Source organism: Rhopalosiphum maidis, chromosome 1, assembly GCF_003676215.2.
Source record: "Rhopalosiphum maidis isolate BTI-1 chromosome 1, ASM367621v3, whole genome shotgun sequence".
NCBI lineage: Eukaryota > Metazoa > Arthropoda > Insecta > Hemiptera > Aphididae > Rhopalosiphum > Rhopalosiphum maidis.
This window is the reverse complement of record NC_040877.1, coordinates 66,307,289-66,328,865: the sequence shown is the minus strand read 5'-3', so window position 1 is coordinate 66,328,865 and position 21,577 is coordinate 66,307,289. Positions and strand designations below refer to the sequence as shown.

Below are 21,577 nucleotides of genomic sequence, written 5' to 3'. Positions count from 1 at the left end.
GTCGACCGATAGTCGCAATATAGTACAGAAAATCTTACACTAATGAAAAACTAAATACTAAATAATAACCTATTATGTTTAATTAATTTTGTTATAAGATTTTTTTTTTTTTTATATTGTTTGAATAATTTATAAAAAATATAATAGTTACTAATCACATACAACAATAATAATAAATACAATAAGCAAACCTAACAAATAAATAATATTAACGTTTGATTTTTTTTTTTTTAGTTGTTTTCAATTATTTTGAGACACTTTAAGTAAAATTTATTAAAAATAAACGTGCAATGAGTAATTCACGTTTATATAATTTTATTGTTTTAAAAAATATTAAGGATTCTTTGGATACTTTCAAACTTTGCATGTATTAACATTTAGTTCAGATAATAAATGTGCAGTTATTTAAATAAGATGATGTTATTTCTGAAGTTACTTATGTGCATATATATATATATATACACATAACTAAGTATAAACTATTTAATACAAAATTATTAATTGAATTATGTTATTATTAATTTTCAATGTATAGATACTTGGAATATAGCATTTTTTATCCATCTTAATTTGGTTCGGGTGTCATGAAGAATTAACTAAATAAATAATAAAAAGAAATATATTGACCTATTCAACAGTCACTATGGTTTGATAATTTTATAAAAAAAAAAAAACATAATTAAGATACAAATTAAGTAACGAAATATTAATTTTTCATACATCGTTAAAACAGTAAAATAATAAAAATATTTAATCGCAATCATTCATCTTGTTTGTTTAGGTTTAATCCATATGATTAAAAAATTTAAGAGTAGAGGTCAAGTATATAAAAAAACACAAAAAATAATTTAAAAATTTTGAACTAAAAAAAAAACAGTTATAATAAAATATATTCTTTTGTGTAAAAATATAAAAATAATAATACATGCTTCAATAAAACAAAAATAAATGTTAATTTTAAATATTAACACCTATAAAAAAATTTCATTCAATACTAGTTAATTAGTAAGTTTATTTAATTTTTTAGTATTTATTATTTTTATGTCAATGCATTATGTACTATGCAGTACATAAAAATAAAAATAATCGTAATTATTTATAGAAAAAAAATATTTAATAAATGTAATACTTTTATATGATAAAATAAAATAAATATAAAACTGAATTAAGTATATTTTTTTTCTTTTAAATTAAAAATAAATAAATTACAATTGCATTAATATGGCTATCCATAGATTATATCATACAAATAATTATTGAGATACATTAAAGGACATTAATACTTAAATGTAATCATAAATAGTGTGGTACTAAGTATATTTAAAAAATCTACTAATTTTTAATATCTGAAATCTTGAATTCAAAAGCACCAAATCACTTATACAAAAGTGAAGTTCTTGAATTGATAACTGTTTAACTATATAAATATATATTTATAAAGAGGTACCTCAACCATTGTAACTTTTAACAAATGACTTCTTTTGAAACTTAGTATACATTTAATTATTTAATTTACCATTAACTAAAAACTTAATTTATCAGATAAATCATTTAACATTAAGCTTGTTTTTGAGATTGATTTGAAAAAAATACAAAAAGGGTTCATGGGAAAATAATACTTGTATTATCATCTTACAGTATTTAATTCAATATTTTTATTTTATTTACACTAAAGTTATTAAAAAAAAAATATATATATATATAAGTAAAATATATCAATAGCTTATTTAATGTTTAAAACCAATTCCAATAATTTTAAGAATGATTCACATTTAAAAATAATAAATGCAATAATAATTTTATAATATTTAATTGTCGGTAATACACTGATTTGTGTTTTACTATATGTATTTAGTTTATTTTATTTTTTAGTTATTTACAGCATTTTGTTTGATCTTATCTTAAATCTGTTATATATTAAAATTTTAATAAAATAAATTATTTATATTAATCAATCATTAAACGTATCTTATATCTAATAAATTTATAATTTTTAATAATTTTATAAATAATATTAATATTATATTTTATATTATAAATATTGCATGATGGTTAATCGGCGTAAAACTTAAAGTCACCTAACATGATCGTCATTCCATAATAAGCATGGTGAATTTGACAAAAAAAGCTACTTTACCTTATTTGTCATCTCGCTTACCTTACTTTTTAAACACGAAACAACAAGATATTATAAATTATATTATATATATATATGTGTGTGTGTGTGTGTGTGTAAGTGCATAGTTCTTAGTATTAAATATTACTCAAATTTAAGTGTATTCGTGAATTGGTTCAGAATCTTTTTATGTTGTTTTAACATAAATCTCGTTATTTGTTTGAGTAATATAAATTAATATAGAGCATACATTAATTTGTTCAGTTATAAGTTTATAACATTAAGGTTTCTATTTTTATTTTTGTTTCTATACAATACATTAATATTAATTTAATACATAATACATTATAAATTATATTTATTTTTATCATACTACAATATAGTAGTAAGTAATAAATGTGACGTAAATTTGAGAATTATCTTAATGTGGGTGTCAAAAATACTTAAGTCCATATAGATTCAATATATATGTAGTATATCTAATACCCACATATAAGAACCTCACACAAAAAATATTGATAAAGACCATTTTTTGAAACATTTTAAGTAATAATTGAGCAACAATAAATAGTTCCTCGGATTCTAGAACTTATTAAATTAGTTGCAATATGTAAGTCATAACCCGTTATTAAAGAAAAATCACAATAGTTATATGAGTGTTTCTGAAATAAATGAAGTCAATAGTATAAACGTACCACTGCGGTAGCCTAATGAAAAATTTTTGTATTTTTTTTTCTGCCTTCAAAATCTAGTTTTATTCATATTATTTTTAGAATATTATCTTAGATGTTAAAGTATATTCTCGAATTGTATTTTTTGCTAAATTCTCATACGGATCGAAATGTGACATCGTTTTTGAGCTTATCGTGCATTTTTCACATTCAAGTCGCCGACCAAAAAAAAGTGGTGTGACACATCGATTTGTATGGAAACTCTGCAAGATAAACGATGGTGACATCTAGTTTGTCATAACACCACGATTAATATTAACACAGTGTTTTACATTGTAAAATAATCATAACCAAATAGCAAATACACTTTATTTTAAAAATTAATTTTTATATTCAAAGTCGTTCAATATGACCGTTCAATGTGTTTATATATATATTCAACGTTAGTGTACTTCATTAACATAATTAGAATAAAAAATAAATTTAAAATGTTGTTCAATGGCAAGTGTTTGATTAGTCTTTAGTAAATTTTATCATTTAAAAATTTGTTATAAATCCTTTATTTTATTATTATTTCATTAATTGTAATAATTGAATATATAAAATAATGTTTTAATTAATAATGTATGTTAAATGATCACAAATAAATTTTTCTATCATTTATCTTGTAGCGCTCTTATACGAATCAATGTGTTACACCAATTTATTTTTAGCCGGCGACTCGAGCGGGTAAAACGTGCGATATTCCATTGTTAAATAAATAAAAATAAAACGATTATATAATACAAATATAATTTAATGCAATAAAGTTATGGAAATATTAACAATAATATTTTTACTATATTTATATGTAATCATAATTATTTATGCGTGCATAGTGATACATATTACGAAAGTATAAGTAAATAAGTATATAGTCACTCATTTTATTTGTTCTCTGAATATTCTGTTGATTCTAAGTTTATTCAATTAAAATATGAATATTAAAATTATATAAGTTATAGATAAATAGCTTAAAATCTATAATATATTATAACCATATGTTCAGTGAATACTAAGTTTATTTTACTTTGAATAATATAATGTTGTTCCCGTTGTTCGTTGTATTATGCAATAATATAGAATCAACTAAATTTTAATAATACAAAAAAAACCTGTTTTTGAATTTTTTTCTATTTCTTGTATTTTACAATGTTACTAGGACCAAAACTGCGATATCCGAATAATATGTATGTGTGGGTACGTGTTTTTAAATGCAATTATCTACATTTCGATCATGTTATAAATTATTCAACTTAGTCACTATTGCTCCGATTGGCAAACACGAATCATATTCGATATTAATACTTTACCATTAACGACAAAAATTCATCTCACAAGCAGTACGATAATTATTATTATTAGATATAGTTTTTGAACTCCCTTTACAATTGACCATCCCTATGCTATAGCTCGTTAAAGTAAATAGCTCGAATTATATGATTTAATTTAAATTATAATATTGTACCGTTGTACTATATGAACAAAAGTCGTAGACCATAGAAAGTTCAGGGTTCATAGTCACTTTTGTTCATTATTGAAATTACGATTATATAAATAATTTATAATAATATTGCTTGTTCGAGTAGTTTTTTTTTGTTTTATTATTGTTAATTTCACTGTTCTTAAAATTAGAATTTAGTATTATTTTTCTAGCCATTAAAATACAATTAGTTGATGCTAAATTAATAATAAGATAATTGTTTAATGTTAAAATGTTGAGTCAAAGGGGTTTATTTGGTTAACCCATTTAATCAATTATACCCAACTTAAATAACAGTTATGATTATATTATTATACTAAGTCCATACAATTATATGTACTTGCTTCTCTTAGCAGAAACAAACTATAAATGGATAATATTTGAAAAAATCATAAACTAAGAGATTTTAATAAACATTTTTCCGAACACCTAATATTTTTAATTATAAGTGTGATAAAATATGTCTAATAAAAATGCTAGTTTTTGGTAATTTTCATTGAATATTACATACGATTTATCTATTTCTTGTATCTTATATTGACTTTCCTAACACGCAAAATGTGCTAATTTAACAAAAGACGATTTAAATTCATTTGATTCGTAAACTATTAAATGGGTTTGTAAAATATGTTCTAAAGGTAAAAGGCAGAGCATGCATTTATATTGCAAAACTAAGGTAATTTAACTCTGCTTGGTATAATGATATTGCTATAAAGTATAAATGATAGTCTTACCTCTCGTAAATTTGATATAATTTAGCATTTCAACAATTTAGACAACAAAAAATTTAGTTTAATATCTGAATATATTTCATTAACTAAATATAATTGTATTTTACAATCAAAAATTACGTATCCTGAACAGAAATGCATAGTTAATGAAATTATTATAGGCAGTATTCTCGGAACTACAAATGAAAATATAATGAAAACTATTACACTTGTAGGAGGTAAATTAAATATAAAAATAGATGATGTCATGATGAATGAATGTTACGGAAACAAAAATTTTCTTGATTAATACAACTAAAACGGATTAATTGTTAAACGGCTGTGTCATACTGTCTTTCTAAAATCTAAAGCAGGGAAGAGAAATATTTTCAAAAAATACTAAGGACTAAACACAACGTGCTTGATATGTGTACGTATAATTTCTATAATAGAAAAATGATTTATTCAAACAAACGAGGGATTTAAAAAAAATAAAAATAAATAACTAGAAATATGCATAGCCCTCAAAGAGAAACATATTTTTTTTTGTGCAATAGTGAAACGTCAAGAGTAAATAACTAGGTAAATAACTGTTAAAGTGAAGATTCTGTTCAAACAAAATACGAAAACTCCTTTAGACTAACCAATTTTATTACAGTCAGTTACACTATCTCAAACACATGCTTGTGTTATAATAAATTAAAAATGAATTGGCTACAAAATATTTAGATAAATAAATGAACAGTTATTTAAAATGTACAGGGCATATTAATTCATTAGTAAAAATAAGGTTTTATTAAGCAACTAAAATATACAATGCATTAGCGGAATCTTCACTGATAAATTTTATATCTGTATGGGATGAAGCAATCAATACGATTCTTAAACATTTTAAAATTTTCTAAATTGGTATTTTGAGATTAATATAAATAAAATCTATTTTTACCATGTTAAGAACCTGTACGAAGAATTGAATGTTTCCCATGATAAAAAAGAAACTTTTCTATAAAACAGTATTATATGTGTTGTGCGCAAGCTGTCGCTTCTATGGTAAAGAATAACCAAGCAAACTCATTATGGCACAATTTTAACATCATAATAATACGAGTATTATATACGTGTATATACCCACTCATAAGGTCCATAAATTCTCCACCCAAACTACTTTTACATACATTGGTCCAAGTATTTTGAATAGCCTCTCTAAAGAATTACGTAATTTAGATTACAATATATTTGAAATTAATTTAATTACTTGATTTATTCAACAAACTTTAGCTTATATTACTCTAATATTTTACAATGTATGTACTACATTTAAATTTAACTCTTATAATAATATAATATGTTTATAATTATTTTTATTTATCTGCGCATAATATATGTTATATTTATTTAGTTTCGTGGTTTCCTGTAACGCTGGTAATTTTTTAATTGCATATATACAACTCGTTTGTGTTTGTCATTTTTGTTTTGTTTATCTGTACAAGATTTAATTAAAATGTACTATAACATCAAGTCCTAATCAACTTATATAATAAGAGAAATAGTCGTTGTAGTTTTATATACATTTTCAAGAAAATAATATGGAACATTCTCGAAATACTGTAATATGTATTGAAATATTTAAAATACACTCTCCTTGAAATACTATTTAAAAATTTAGTTTGACAATAGAAATAGGTTCATTATAATATTTCAATTCTATTGAATCATTGATATGTATACACTTAATTCTCCTTCACTCGCCAATAAGTCCTGGGAACTACGTTTGTTATAATAATAATAATAACAGTAATAAATAAATAACAATAACAACACAACACTAACTAAATTTTAATATTATCATCATACAATTTAACATCATACATTTAATAACAAATATAATTTACTTCTATTATAAAAGATAGATGTTTATTATCCATAATATACACATGTGTAATGTTTAAATATTAGAAATTAGAAAACCATTCCATTATTAAATTACAAATTGTATTTTTTCCTTTAGAGTAAGGTGGACTATCGTTGGTTAAAAAGTTGTATATTCCTTTAGTCCTAAAAATTAAACATAAATGGCAAAATTAAAATAAGTTATATAATAAAAAAAAAATATTAATAATCATAATTTATTAGGTTTTAACAAATAGTTGTGTTCTATTTATACAAAAATAATACTAGTTACATATTCAAATATGATAAAAATAAAAGGTACTCATGTATTTCACTTATAATCCATAGAGTACAATAGAATAATTCATTTTAAGATTCTCAGATATAAATATAATATATAAGATATACATATTAAAACATTGCATAATATTAAAAAGTGATCAGTGAAGATATTGATATATATTATATTATAATAGATTCAAATCAGTTACTTGACATAAATAGAATACTCATATTATAATCATTCTTAATCTCCAATGAAGATAACTAATCGGCTTTTAATATTGATTATCATTGTCTAATAAATATTTATGTAAATTATAAATATTTATCAGGTGTATCAATTTTAAATATTTATTGTCAGTTCATTGAGCTAATGTGCTTAAACCAAATAGTATTAGAGTAGGCGTGATACTAATACTATCGCCGAATATTGCGTAGGTAGTTCGAAATCAATACTTACTCAGGGTCAAGATATTCTCCAACTAATACTTTTTTTCCCGAAAAAGTACTAAAATGTCCCAATAATGACAGCTGGTTTAAAGAGCTCGAAGTCGTCGCATAAAATCCAGACATGGTCGTTCCATAGTAAATCGACTCAGCGTAATATTTATATGCTTTTTCGTGACTACAAAAGTACCAATACTCTGACGAAAGCAAATTTTTACAAAACAATATTATACATTATTATTATTATGTTGTTTTTAATCATAATTCAATTGAATTATTTACAAGGAAGTAGATACCATATCAACTTCATTTTATGTACACCAGATTATTTTAATCGAACCACTGTAAAAAATAATAACCTTGTTTTGTTTTCCTTATGTCAAACAACATTTTAAATCCATTTTCACGACTAATTGATTCTATACCATCCTAGTAAATTGATCTAAAGATTTTTTCTCTTTATTATTATTATTATTATTTGCTCTGATTTACTTGTTAATATATCCCTCTTCATCACATCATTATCCTGATTATGATTTTTTGAACGTGAATACCTAAATCAAGCACTGTATATACTTAACGATGCTACACACATATGATATATTTTACATTCTAATCACATTCTTCTTGTAATTATTATACTTCAATAAATCTCCAGCTTGCATATTTTAAGGTTTCTGTAGTAATTATTAACAATCACCATAACTTAAAATTTTAAATGTATTATAACTCGTTTAAATTGTTGCATCTTAAAACTAAATCAAAATCATGTATTATAAATAACTCAGAAATCTCGCTAAACTAAAATTTAAGAAATTTATAAAATATATCATTGATTCATCTCACATATTTTGTATTATCTAGTTTTCAGTCAATATTATTTTTCTTTTGATCCAGTGTGTATCGGACACATATTAAATGATATGCTTTAAAGGTATTACCTTCCAGTAGTCAAACATTTTTATATAATATTCTAATGCTACTTATTTGCTTATACTCTAATTGGACATTACTTATTAGTAATAGCAGTTAACTTATTAGTATACCAAATATTTGTATTATTATTATTATTACTACCAAATAAAAAATTATAAAAGTGTCCTAAAGCAACAAAAATATTTTTTCTTTGACTAATAATATTAATTGAAATGACGTATAGTCAGAATACTCACTATTTTTATCACATCCCGGCTGTGTGATTGCACCATTGGCGTAAAAATCAACTGTTCCAATCGGTAACATTTGTCCGAGAGCACCACAATTCGTATGTATGACATCCACTACGGTTGCACTGTGCTTGTCCAAATTGTTCCACATGTATTCAAAATAAGGTAAAGCTGGATCAAGGCCTGTTCGTCAAATTAATCCTGAGACGATCGGTTTTATAACTTATCAGTTTTCGTAACCGTAATCCGTATACCAGTACATGTTATTTTTAAAATTATATATTAAGTATGACAAACTATAAAGGTATTTACATATAATATGACTCATCAATCATGCCCATTTAGTAAGTTAATCATTTATTTAAATTGTGAATTTTTAATATCATATTTCAAGATACTTAGACTTTATAAGTTAATTACCATAAACTGTTGATTTTTATTTCGATTAGATACAACATTTTCAAAAAAAAAAAATATCTGATTTACAGTTTACACTAAGTAAATGCAATTTTAAATAAAACAAATAAGCGGTTTGTATCAACATAGGATCAGACCCAGCTTTATACAAGTGCCAATAATGCACTGTCGTGTACCAACTTTCACTTCTCTCATAAAATTAACCACTTTCAGACCAATGACCACTTCGATTAAAAACGTATTAATAATAACAGTATATTTATACAAAAATGTTTTTAATTTTTTAAACAAATCAAACATTTTTTCAAGTAATCAAACTTACAATACGTATTATCAGTACAGGACACTTCTTTAATGACATATTAATTAAACAAATTTAGTAAATATTGAAAAATATAGGCTTTAAATATGCTTAAAAAGTCATAATTTAAATAAATGCATTTTAAAAGATAGAATCTGAGTGAGTATACTTGATGGGCCCCTCTGCGTTTATTTTGCGAATTTTGAATTTTGTGATAAATGAGCACGGTCGGTATTTTACGATTTTTGCTTACCTGTAGCCCTGTTCAGAATCTTTCCCTTCGCCTTCAATAGTTTCCCCACGAGACCAGCGGCTTGACCTCCCAAGCTGAAGCCAATGGCGTGTATGTACTCAAATTGGTCGTATTCGTCGAGGATCTTATCCAAAATTTGTGTTATACATTTGGCGATAATTGGCAAGTTTCGAACAGCGACGTCGTAACATTTCAACGAAGTCGCGATAGGATGATAATCTATCGTGATTATGTTATACTCTGCCTGTGAGAAATAAGCTAAAAAAACATTTTCAGAATTTTAGATTAATCGTCAAATGCGTTTCAGTCACTACTTGTCAAAAGTTCGTACGGTTAACTTAAAATGTCGTTAGTAGATCATAATATAATATAGTGATGCCAAAAAATGTCTTAATTTGCAATAGTATAGTGGACTTGTCCCGTGATCAAAAACTTACCGTTCCTCATTAATGTGTTAAAATCGTCGTCACGCGATCCTTTGACTCCGTGTATTAGTATTTTTAGATCAAAAGTCATTGCAAACTGAATGTTTTTGATTGAATCTTCCGAAAGCTCAACAGGATCATCTTTAGTTTTACTTTGAATATAAATAAATATATACGTGTGTATACTGTATATGTGCACGAGCGAGCAAGCGCGCGTGTGTTTAAAAAAAAGATCGATAAACTTACGTACTTTGTATACAAATATAATTTAATATACTCGTTAGGACAGTTATCAGTTGCTTGAATACATATATTTTTGTTATTATTATCATTGCCTCCGCACGTGACAATAACGAACAATACAGTTAAACCTAAAACAACTGTTTATTTTGTTCGTGAATTTTTGTTTTATTTGTTTATTTTAATTTGGCAAATCATTAGTACTCGATACCTATACAATCTACATAACATTAAAAATATCGTGATGAAATATAGGAACTCGAAGTAATTGTTATGTTGGGAAAAAAAATTGTAACGATATAAAAATATTATAATATTGTAATTCAATATTCTTTATACCACCTTAAAAAACAAATAAATAAATAAAACAATATTTATGCACCCCTAACCATTGTAATACTTAAATGTAATATGATTACACTATATATATTGAACAGCCAACTATCGATAGTTTAGAACTTTCGGTGATTTTAGCAGTAAATGGTTGGTCCTATGAAAACCCCGTGGTAATTCGAATATAAACAATGCATTTAGGTAGACTCAGTAGTTCGAAGTAGCTTTGAAGGAAGCAAGTTCATAATTGGAAAAGCAACGTAACTTTTCGTTCCAGATAGTGGTCGGTACCAAGGTTTCTAAACCAATGTTTTTCTCGAAAAAATATTAACAAAGCTAAACTAAGTTTAACACACCAGAAAAAATATTACAGATTTAATATATCTATATACCTAGATATTAACTCTATTCATTATTGCGTATCATATTATGTAATTGAATTATATTATTGAATTTATATATTTATTATTTTAGGTACATTATATATTATTATTATTATTTATTATTGATAATTATTATATTATACGTCATCACATACATACATTATATATTTATTTTTTTCATAACTACCAAGTATTCGAATTTTTGTTTACTTTCGATATTTTAAACCTCTTAGCAATATTAAAACACTAAGTAATTAAAAGATTTTTATATCTTTCTCCAAATTAAAACTATCGATATTCAATTACCATACATGATGTTAATGAATACCGATTATTGTCATGATATTATATCAGTAAAAATTAATATTAGGTACAATATTATTATCATGATTACCTTGTTTCAAACCTGACATAATTACTCGGCTGCTAAGAAAAAGACGTACACCGGAAAAATGTTTGTAACCAACGTTAAAGTATATTCGTAAAAATAATAATTAACCCTTTAGAAAAAAAAAGAACGAAACAACGTGATATTTACTTTTAGTATGACGTACAATAAATGGTAACTGATAGGTTTGGTGATGTGAATCATAATGACGCCCGACAACACGTAGTGTATGCACGTACATCTATTTAACTATTTAAATTTCACACGTGATCCAACATACAATTTTTATAATATTTAGTGATTTAAAACAATGATTTAAGATGTAGCGTATCAAGTGTACTCGCGGTAATTGTGTAATTTATTATTGAAAATACAGAGTATAGAAATTTTTAAAAGTAAGTACTGAAAGACATCATTTTCAAATCTTTAGTTTTTTTTTTACCATTAAACCTTAAGGATACTCCCTATGTGATGGTACAATTCAATTGTCATTACTAAACTTTTGTACACTGGAATTTTATTCCGTTAATAAAATATTATTATTAATAATTTATTTTTTTTCAAATGAAAATTTCTTTTCTATAAGAAATTATCAAGGAGATCAATATTCAAATAAAAAGTTTCTGAATTATTGATTTTCAGTACTTCGGAGTTCTTAATTTATAATGGTATTATATAAATTAATATGATATATATATCATTTAGTTTCATAATTATCATATTTATAAAATTTTCAAATCACAACAGTCCCCATATATTCTACACACTTATCTAGTATAATAAAATTATTGGCTATTATCATTAATATTTTAATAAATCAGGAACTACTCAATATAATTTTGATTTAATTTAAATTTAAATCAATAATTTTAATAATCATTTGCTTCACAATTCACAGTAAGAAAATATGTTACTTATTTGAAAAAATAAATAAATGTTTATCTCCAAAAAAGATTTTAAAACATTATTTAAATGGAAAAAATATTTAAGAATTCGAAATTATAATCCTAAATTATCTTAAAAACTTTAAAAATTATAATTTTAATAAATTATTTATTTAAAGAAAAAATTAGTATGTGTTAAAATCTCTATAATAATAACCTGTGGTAGTATAATAGGATATTCCTACAATTAGTGTTTAACAATGCAATTACATAATATTATATTATATTACTACATTATTATTTATTTAAAATGTACAATAGTAAAAGTTTTTAATAATATATAATTTGATTATTTAGCTCTTTATTTCTAGAACAGAGTTTTGACGTATTTGCTATACATCATATCAAGTATGTATCATATTATTTGTAACATATTATGTTGTAAGATTTTTAGAACCTTAACTTATACAATACATAGTATTTATTTATAAGATAACAATGATGAGTAAATAAGAAATTAAAAACCTCACATTTTATATTTTTTATATAGAATTTAATATAAAAATGCTCATTTCACATTTAAACTATATTCTTTTGTTTTTAAAAAAAATTCTCTTTTACGTACTATTTTATATTTTTTTACAAACAATATTGAAATCAATATTAATACTTGAGGTCGACCTTCGTCGAAATATGATAATTGTTTTCACCGAGAATATTATTTTTATACAATAAGTGGCTTTACTTTTATAATATTTACAATTCGTTCATTTCTACAATAATAAGGTATATTATTATGATTAATTTGAATCCTTGCATTGCAGCATTTATTTAAATTGGTGCAAAAATTATGAAAAAATCATATAGATATCATAACCTGCCTTCAATAAAAATATGATAATAATAAATAGAAAAAATAATCGCTTTGTAATAATTTAAGTTTTGCTTATACAGTAGTAAATTACTATGATAAATAATATGAGACCAACTAGTAATTTGCCTAACCTATACGCCGTGAAACGACAATGTATCGTTCTTGTGTAATACAATATTATTCTAATACCTATTGGTAGACGTACATTTTGTCAGTTACAAATACCGAGAATAATTAGTTTCTACGTATTTATTTCATCAATGCAAAAATCCCATAGGAACTTCTTGTCGTTAAAATAATGTGACGGGCAAACGAGACTATAACTCGTTGTATGCAACGTTGAACCCTTTTTTGTCTTAATAACAATGCGATTTAATATTTGTTTGTAACTAAAATATTTATATATATATAATTATTTTCAAATTACAATAATAATTGAAATAATGTAGGTATAGCAATTACACAGCGTGGCGTGCAAGATAATAACATTTCGGCTGCAATTATTGTTTTAATGATGTATATGATGAATGATTAGGACGACGCACCAATATAATTATATTATTACTTTTTCATGCACCTAACACTAACAACGTTTTCACAAAAATAATCATCATCAGAATCTATTATAAAAACATTTGTCAATATTTAAAAAAAAAAATAAAGTGAACTATGTTGTTGGTACAACTGTGTGCTTCGGAAGCATCGGTATTTTAAATATTGTCATAAAAAAATTGCACGTAGAAAATAAGAAACCATATTTAAAATATATTTTTTAATTCTTAAAACCTTATTGATCCATTTTAATTAAAAAGACAAACGCGTACAATGGCACAATCTAAACCTATTCAAGATATTCTAAAAATGATACAACTTTTCTTTAGAAATTACGTGTTGGTATTATATTACTCTGGTATATTGGCTGCTCTGCAAAGTATTATATAACAGCTTTATTATTAATGTGATATAACTAGTCACGGATTTAAATGCAAATTGCATTTTTTTTTCAGAAAAATCCAAAACATTCATTCCAAGTATACAACTCACTCCATATACATCAATGGTCTTAAAAATAAAAATTTTATTTTGAATTTAAAGTAAGCTTAAAGTATTTTTTATGTTTACAATGCATAACGATTTTATCGACATTTATCATGAGATAAACCATTTATAATAGAAAAAAGAATATTTGGTGTTTGTTTTGCTTTGATGTATTATTTGTATTACATATTTTTTTTATCAATATACCAAATCAGTTCAGTGGTTGTGCAAAAATAGACAAACAAAATTATTGTCACATGCAAGCATATAAAATATTCAAAAATATAAGTCGTTTTAACTATACATTTTAAAATTTAATAAATTAAAATAATAAAAATATGTTTTTGTTTAATAATTTATATTTAACATTAAGTAAAATTTAAAGAATATTTTTTAGGAATTATATAGTTTTTAAACGAATTTTTATTTTTTTTTTTTTTAGGACATTAAAATCCATGCCCTAATTATAATTTCTATATCAACCATCACATGTTATAATGTAGTGATTTATTAACATGAGACTAAAACAGTAATAATAATAAACAATAATAAATTTTAAAAAAATGAGCACTATTAAATCGTAATATTACTAGGCTTAGATCGTTTACACTATTTTATATTAATGCAATCTTAAAATTTAGACACAAAATATTTTTTTTTTATTGTTTTTATGGCAAACAATGCCAGATATGAGGAGTGGGAATTTAATACTAGGTATCTAATATACCTTAACTAACATACCTTCTAAACTTCAATAAGTTTTTACAAAAAAATAAATATTTATCCATCACAATGCATCATAAATTGCTTAATTTTTTTATTTTAAAATAAAGTGTCGACTACTCAACCAGTTCAAAACTTGTAATGTTTTTTATTATTTGTCAAAAACCTTATTCGTATTAAAATCAAAATTTTCAAAGCTTCTGTACATAAAATTACAATTTGTGAACATATCTTGATGCAATTCGATATTTTATTTAAAACAATTATGATGAATCTATTAAGCTTAGATATTTTATCCATTATAATATGACTCTAAACGAGAATTATAATGTATTTTATTTTAGATTTATAGTTAAGTATTCACAGTTATAAATTTATAATTTATACAATTATAATACTATTATGCAGCTAAAATATAAAAAGAATAAATAACTTAAAAAGAAAACAAAAATGATTTTAAAGTTTCCAAATGAAACAAATTTTAATGTTAAAAATAAATAAACAGCATTTTTAATTATGAATTAACATGTTTAAGAAAATATTTATTTACTAGTTTATTTAAAAGTTAAGACGTCTTGGAAGTTTTTGTATGATAATTATAAATTATTTAAAAATATTATTTTATAAAGGATTTTCTTAAAAAAAAATTAAAATTAAGTTTAATTTTATCTCACAAAACTGTTTTGACACATTTATAACAATAATTATCGTTATAAATCAACAACTAAAATGTTTTACTATTTAATTTCATTTCTCTGCAATATTTTTAATTTTATGTTAAGTTTGTTATATTTTTGTTTTTTTAGGAAATCGAATTACAGTTCTTTATAATTTTTCCCGTTTACTTTAAGGTACATAAAAAGTATATTGTAAATTAACTAGCATAACTATAATTTAATGTCATAGTATTATGAAAATACAAAACAATCAATTTTTAAAATAACGTTAAATATTGTTTAACACACCCTTAACATTTTTTCATGTACCACTCAAAAACAGAATAATATAATACACCTAACTCTTCAATAGATAATTTCTTAAAATATTTTTATAAAATAAAAAGTGATAACATACATTTTAAAATAAATTTATGTAACGCATGCATACAGTTAATTGTCATTATTTTAAAAAAGAAATGAAGAATTTAAAAACAATTAATATCAATACATTTTATTTTTATTTTATGAAATTTAACAAAAAAATATGACATAATAAACAACATGTTTTAAATAATAATAAAAAAAAATACTTGTTTTAAGTGTTGGCAAAATAAATTATATTATCTATACCATGTTCAAGATAAACAAGTTTATATCCTCATTCAAAAAAAAAAATTAACCCGTTCATTGTTACATTGCATGGCATAAGTGTAAATTGTTGTATTGACTGAAAAAACAGCACTTGTTGTTCTACTTTGATAATGAATTAGTTAGATAATTTAATTTATAATAATATTTATAGTGCAAAGATAGAGTCAGTCATAGAGTATTGGTACTCTCAGCCAACATTTGTGTAGAAGCTACTCAAAAAAATCAAAATCAAAATTAATTTTAAGCCATTTAAACAACCGGTACACCAGCTAATTTTTTTTTTTAGAGCATACTCAAGGTTGTTTGTTTATAAGTGAATATATATTAAATTATTAATATTAATTTATACACTTATATTTTATTTTTTACACGAGAAATTAATTCATTAAAAATTTAAAATGATCTGATTATTTCATATAGATTTCCTGGTATATGGAATTATTTTCTTGCCAATTTGGATAGTGGACGACAATGTGTTTTAATGTAATTTTGTACATTGCATGATGGGGATAATAGAGGTTCATTCATTCACCATATGGTATCTGTGAGATACTCGTATAATAAATTCTGATCCCATTTAGTTTTACTTCTTATTTAATTGTTTTAAACTAATAAGACTTAGTCAGAGTTCAACTGTTTTATATTTTTTTTTAATCTTTTTTTTCCGAGAAATAATGCCATACATTGATCTGTGGACTAATTTAGTATTAATCTATATTTTTGTGTACCTGCATTAACTAGTGATGAACAATTTATTGTTTCACCAATAATTTATGTTTTTTATTAAGTTGTCAGTTTCATAATTGGGTAACGTTTGTGTTGCAAGTCCTCATTGTTTATTTGAGACGTATTGCTTTATTGGATATATAGCTGACGTTACTGATTTTTAAAGGCTAAAAACATTTAGTACACTACTATTAACATTATTTATTCCACTAAGTAAATTTGAACAGATGTCAATTACTGTTTTATCGGTTATAATGGCTATTTGAAATCCTTTAAGAAGGGATACAAATGCGACCATGTAGATGATGCTATAGTACTATACGGATGTTTAATTTAAACTGCAGGATTATAAGCATGTACATGACTAAACGGTCTTGTAATATATATATATATATATATATTTGTATCGATTCGATACCGTAATCACATGTTCAAATCTGTGGCGGGACAAAGAGAGTAGCAACGATCGTCCTATGCTCTCTTTGAGCAGTGGTATTTTACGTAATTATAATATTTTATTATTGTCTATAAAATGATTGCAATAATTCATATAAGTATTCAATTTAAAAAGTGGTTTGGCTTTTGTAGGGACAAATTTTGGCAGTTTATCGTATAAATCTATCATTACACTAATAATAAAATTAAATCCCAAGAAGAAAATTAAAAAGTATCGTGTTTTGTATTCAAAATCTAAATTTTTTATTATAATTGTATGGTGTAAAATTAGAGGCTCTAAAAAATCTCAAGCCTTGTGCCCCGAGAGCTAAGCTACGAGTACCTCTCTATCCACCACTTAATTTGAACTTCATCATCACGTAAAGCAGTTCTTGAAATTGATAATTGCACCTACAACAAACCAAGTTATAACTATGCATACAATTATATTTACATTAAATTATTGTTTATTTTTCTTAGTCAATACCTAAAATGAAATTGTTTTTCTGAACATTTTACCAAAACAATTTATAAATAACTTAAACAAACGTAATATTTAATCTAAATATAAAAATATAATTATAATTCTTTTGTAGATTTTTCATTTAAGCTAATCTATGACGATAAACAATTTTGACGTATGAGCAATTTAAAAAATACCATAGTCGTGCTTCCCTTTTATAATAAATGTATGCTAAGGTATAAGCATTATGTTATTATTTTATTTAGGTATGTATACATTTCAAGGATTTTAAGTTTAATCATTTTTTTGTCGTTTTTATTTTGTTTGGTTTACAACAAAACAACTTTATGTTTTAAATGTCAACACTTTAAAGTCCTAAGTCCCGGGACAAGTGCTCTTAAAGCTAAAATCCAGTCAAATCTGGTAAAATTGGGTCTTGAAGACTATATAGTGTAATTCAACTAGCCGTCAAAACTAAAATAATAAAAGTAAATGTCAAACAATACTCAATATTATATGTATATATAGGTACTTGTGAAGGTAATAAAAGTAAATGTCAATCAATACTCAATAGTCGAGTACTAAAAATATTGCATCAGGATAGCATATAAGTATACATAGGTTCACAACAGAAAACCTATACACACCAATAAAAGATAATTAAAAAAAATAAATACTTAAACCGAATAAAGTGATCAAATATGGTCTTACGAACAGAATTACTTATATTATTATTATTACCGTTATCTTTCCACATTTGATAGCATTTTACCCATAATTTTGTAGAGCAACAGTTCTCAATCTATGCACTGTAGCGACAAATAATACTGATTTACTTACAGTTTTCTAAAATTAAAAAATAATTGTAACAAAAATGCTAACTTCAATTTTAAAATAATTTGTTTTCTATTAATCATTAATATGCTTATAAAAATAGTTATAATTATCTGATTATTAAAAAAAGTTTCAGGAATTATTTCACAAATATTTTTAACTCTAATGCGAATATTTAAAGTCAAGGGCCCCTACGTGTACAAATCATGTAAATGTGAAGAACATTATACACACGATATCAGGATTCTATTATCCTCAATAATTTTTATATCTCCCTTGTAAATATAATATCTTAGATTATAGTTACAGGGAGTGAAATATAATAGTATATATTCAAGTCAGATTATATCCAATCGGAAAGTAAATATATCCTAGTATTATATATATATATATTACATTTTTCAAAGAATATAGTCGGATATAATCAATATGTCACTCTAAAACTATGTTAAAGAATCGAACGAGGTTTTTGAATTTTTATTATTTTCTTAAATAATAATATTAAAATTGAAGGCTGAGTTAGTTCAGAATCACATGCTGCATTGCTGAATTGTCGGTTTTTAATCCAATTCTAAAACAGAACTTGCGCTTTGATATTCATATGTATATAATAATTCCGATTTCCAAGCTTGTTTAACAACAAATAATATGTAAATTTTGCAGTGTTTATGGCATTGCCATGAGCACCTGACTTCATATTAAATTTTATATTTTTGCGTATACAGTAATTTTGCAGGTTGGATTACACAAAAATACGGTGTACGATGACAAAAAAAAAATTAAATAAATAATAACTGTCTCGGACGTTTTGATTTATGTATAATATATGAGAGCACCGAGTGCGAAACACAAAAACGAAAACATTCACAAAAATTGATAAATTGCTTGTGTTTATGTAACGGCGGATGTTAATCTAATGTAAAAAATATAAAATACCAACAAACTTCATATTTTATTGTTTCAATTGCGATATTAAAATGAGCTTTTCACGCGCGCGCGCACACGCACACACACACACACACACTTTGTCACTGCGCAGGAGCTTATATCATTATAATGACCGTTTTGTCGAAGTATTGACCTTCTACGATGGAGACATTCAATTTATTGTTATAAATAATGTATGTTAATAGAAATTAAGTACAAGTATAGTCATGTGTATTATGCTTTGATATTATAATGCTTTATAGTGTAATGATATTATTATGTCATATGCATGATGCATAGTGTATATATATATATATTACATATTACTATCAAAGATGGACCAATTAACTAATTATTTTAACTCGTTAATTTAAGTCAATATAGACATATAAAAGTTAAGTTTAAAGTCAAACGTTGAATTGAAAAGAGAATAATTGATTTAAATAAAAATCCGTTACGTAATGCTTTTAACGGTATATTTATTAACCATGTAAAAGTATACAAAAGGTAAATTGTATACAAGTAAAGTTTACAAAAATAAAAATGTATAGAAAAAACTAAACATATAAGATTAATTAACAGAAAGAAATATCATCTAATTATAGACTATACTAACTGAAGTTAGTATTTTGGTCATTTTTGGTAAATTAATTTTGTTAAAAGATCACACGGCATCAATTTCTCTTAAGATGTCGAATCTAATTATTAAGTAGTATTTATAGATTTTAAATTGATCTGTTTGGGTGAGATTATAATAATTGTTATTATTGTCTATGAATATTTTTATAAAATTAGATTTATTTACGTTATTTTGATCCCAGTTGAAATCTGACGATAATGTATTTTAAACTTCGATCGTCTTTAATTTAGAATTTACGGAACATAATATAATAATAATTATAGGTTATAACATTATAAATGCTGTTGATGGTTATTTATTTTATTTTATTTTTTATTAAAATAATAATTTGTACAAAAAAATATAGTATTTTAAATTCATAGGGTTCATAAAAGATACTTAATGTGACTGTAAAATGTATTAATTTTATACTTTATATCATAAAACAACAAATTTTAATTTTAAGAAGTTAAAAGAGACTTTTAAAAATAAATTAGTTATTGATATTTAATTTAATTAAATCTAAGGTACTTAACGTTTTAACTTTTTAATTCGATTGTATCTAGCAACAATATCTTAAAATATTATATTTTGGTAAAAATACGAGTGCAGTGTTATTGTTTGTGTTGTAATGTATATCAACCGTTTACTCTATTTTTAGAACCAGTTACATGTTCACAACATTTAAAATCGATTTTAGTTATTTAAAAAAGCATTATCAGATACGACTATTATAGTATTATGTGCGTGTTAACATCACGTCAATATTATTATTGCTGCTCGTGTATAATTTGCACTGTAGCCATTGGTAAGACGTTTTGTGCGGGGGCATCTGTCATACCAATTCGTTCTGTATAAATGTAAAAAAGAAAATAAAACAAACGTAATTTCAATATTATTAACTTTTTATGTAAACGAGAACTACCGTTGTGAAATAACATATCGATCGTACTTTTAAAATGTCAAATAACTGTCAAAATGTCTACCAGTAATTTGTACTTTGGCTGCAGACTTTAATTCGGTACTTATTATACTTCGACATAGTTTTAGTCACACTTTGAGTCACACTTTGATGTGTAAAAATTGTAAACACTTTGTGTATTATAATATTATAATCGATTACAATATTTCAATAAAACAATACATTTTAGTATTTATACCCAATAAAATCGACAAATGTCATATTTTAAATTAATAATA

The 21,577-nt window shown here is 24.0% G+C and overlaps 1 protein-coding gene across 2 annotated transcripts; it reads right to left on the bottom strand.

The window, feature by feature from the left end:
• Nucleotides 1-6,934: 6,934 nt before the first annotated feature.
• On the bottom strand, nt 6,935-11,716 carry LOC113549410 (pancreatic triacylglycerol lipase-like). Of its 2 annotated transcripts, none has more exons than XR_003404924.1 (7): nt 11,551-11,716; nt 10,451-10,580; nt 10,213-10,352; nt 9,776-10,033; nt 8,811-8,987; nt 7,652-7,816; nt 6,935-7,074 (listed from the first exon to the last, which is right to left on the bottom strand). XR_003404924.1 is itself a non-coding variant. In XM_026950688.1 (7 exons), the coding sequence occupies exons 1-7, from the start codon at nt 11,567-11,569 to the stop codon at nt 6,972-6,974; spliced, it is 1,011 nt and encodes a 336-aa protein (XP_026806489.1). In that variant the 5' UTR covers nt 11,570-11,716; the 3' UTR covers nt 6,935-6,971. The 2 variants fall into 2 exon arrangements, 1 of the variants encoding a protein (XP_026806489.1); XM_026950688.1 differs by having other exon boundaries at nt 7,652-7,835.
• Between the last annotated feature and the right edge of the window lie 9,861 nt (nt 11,717-21,577).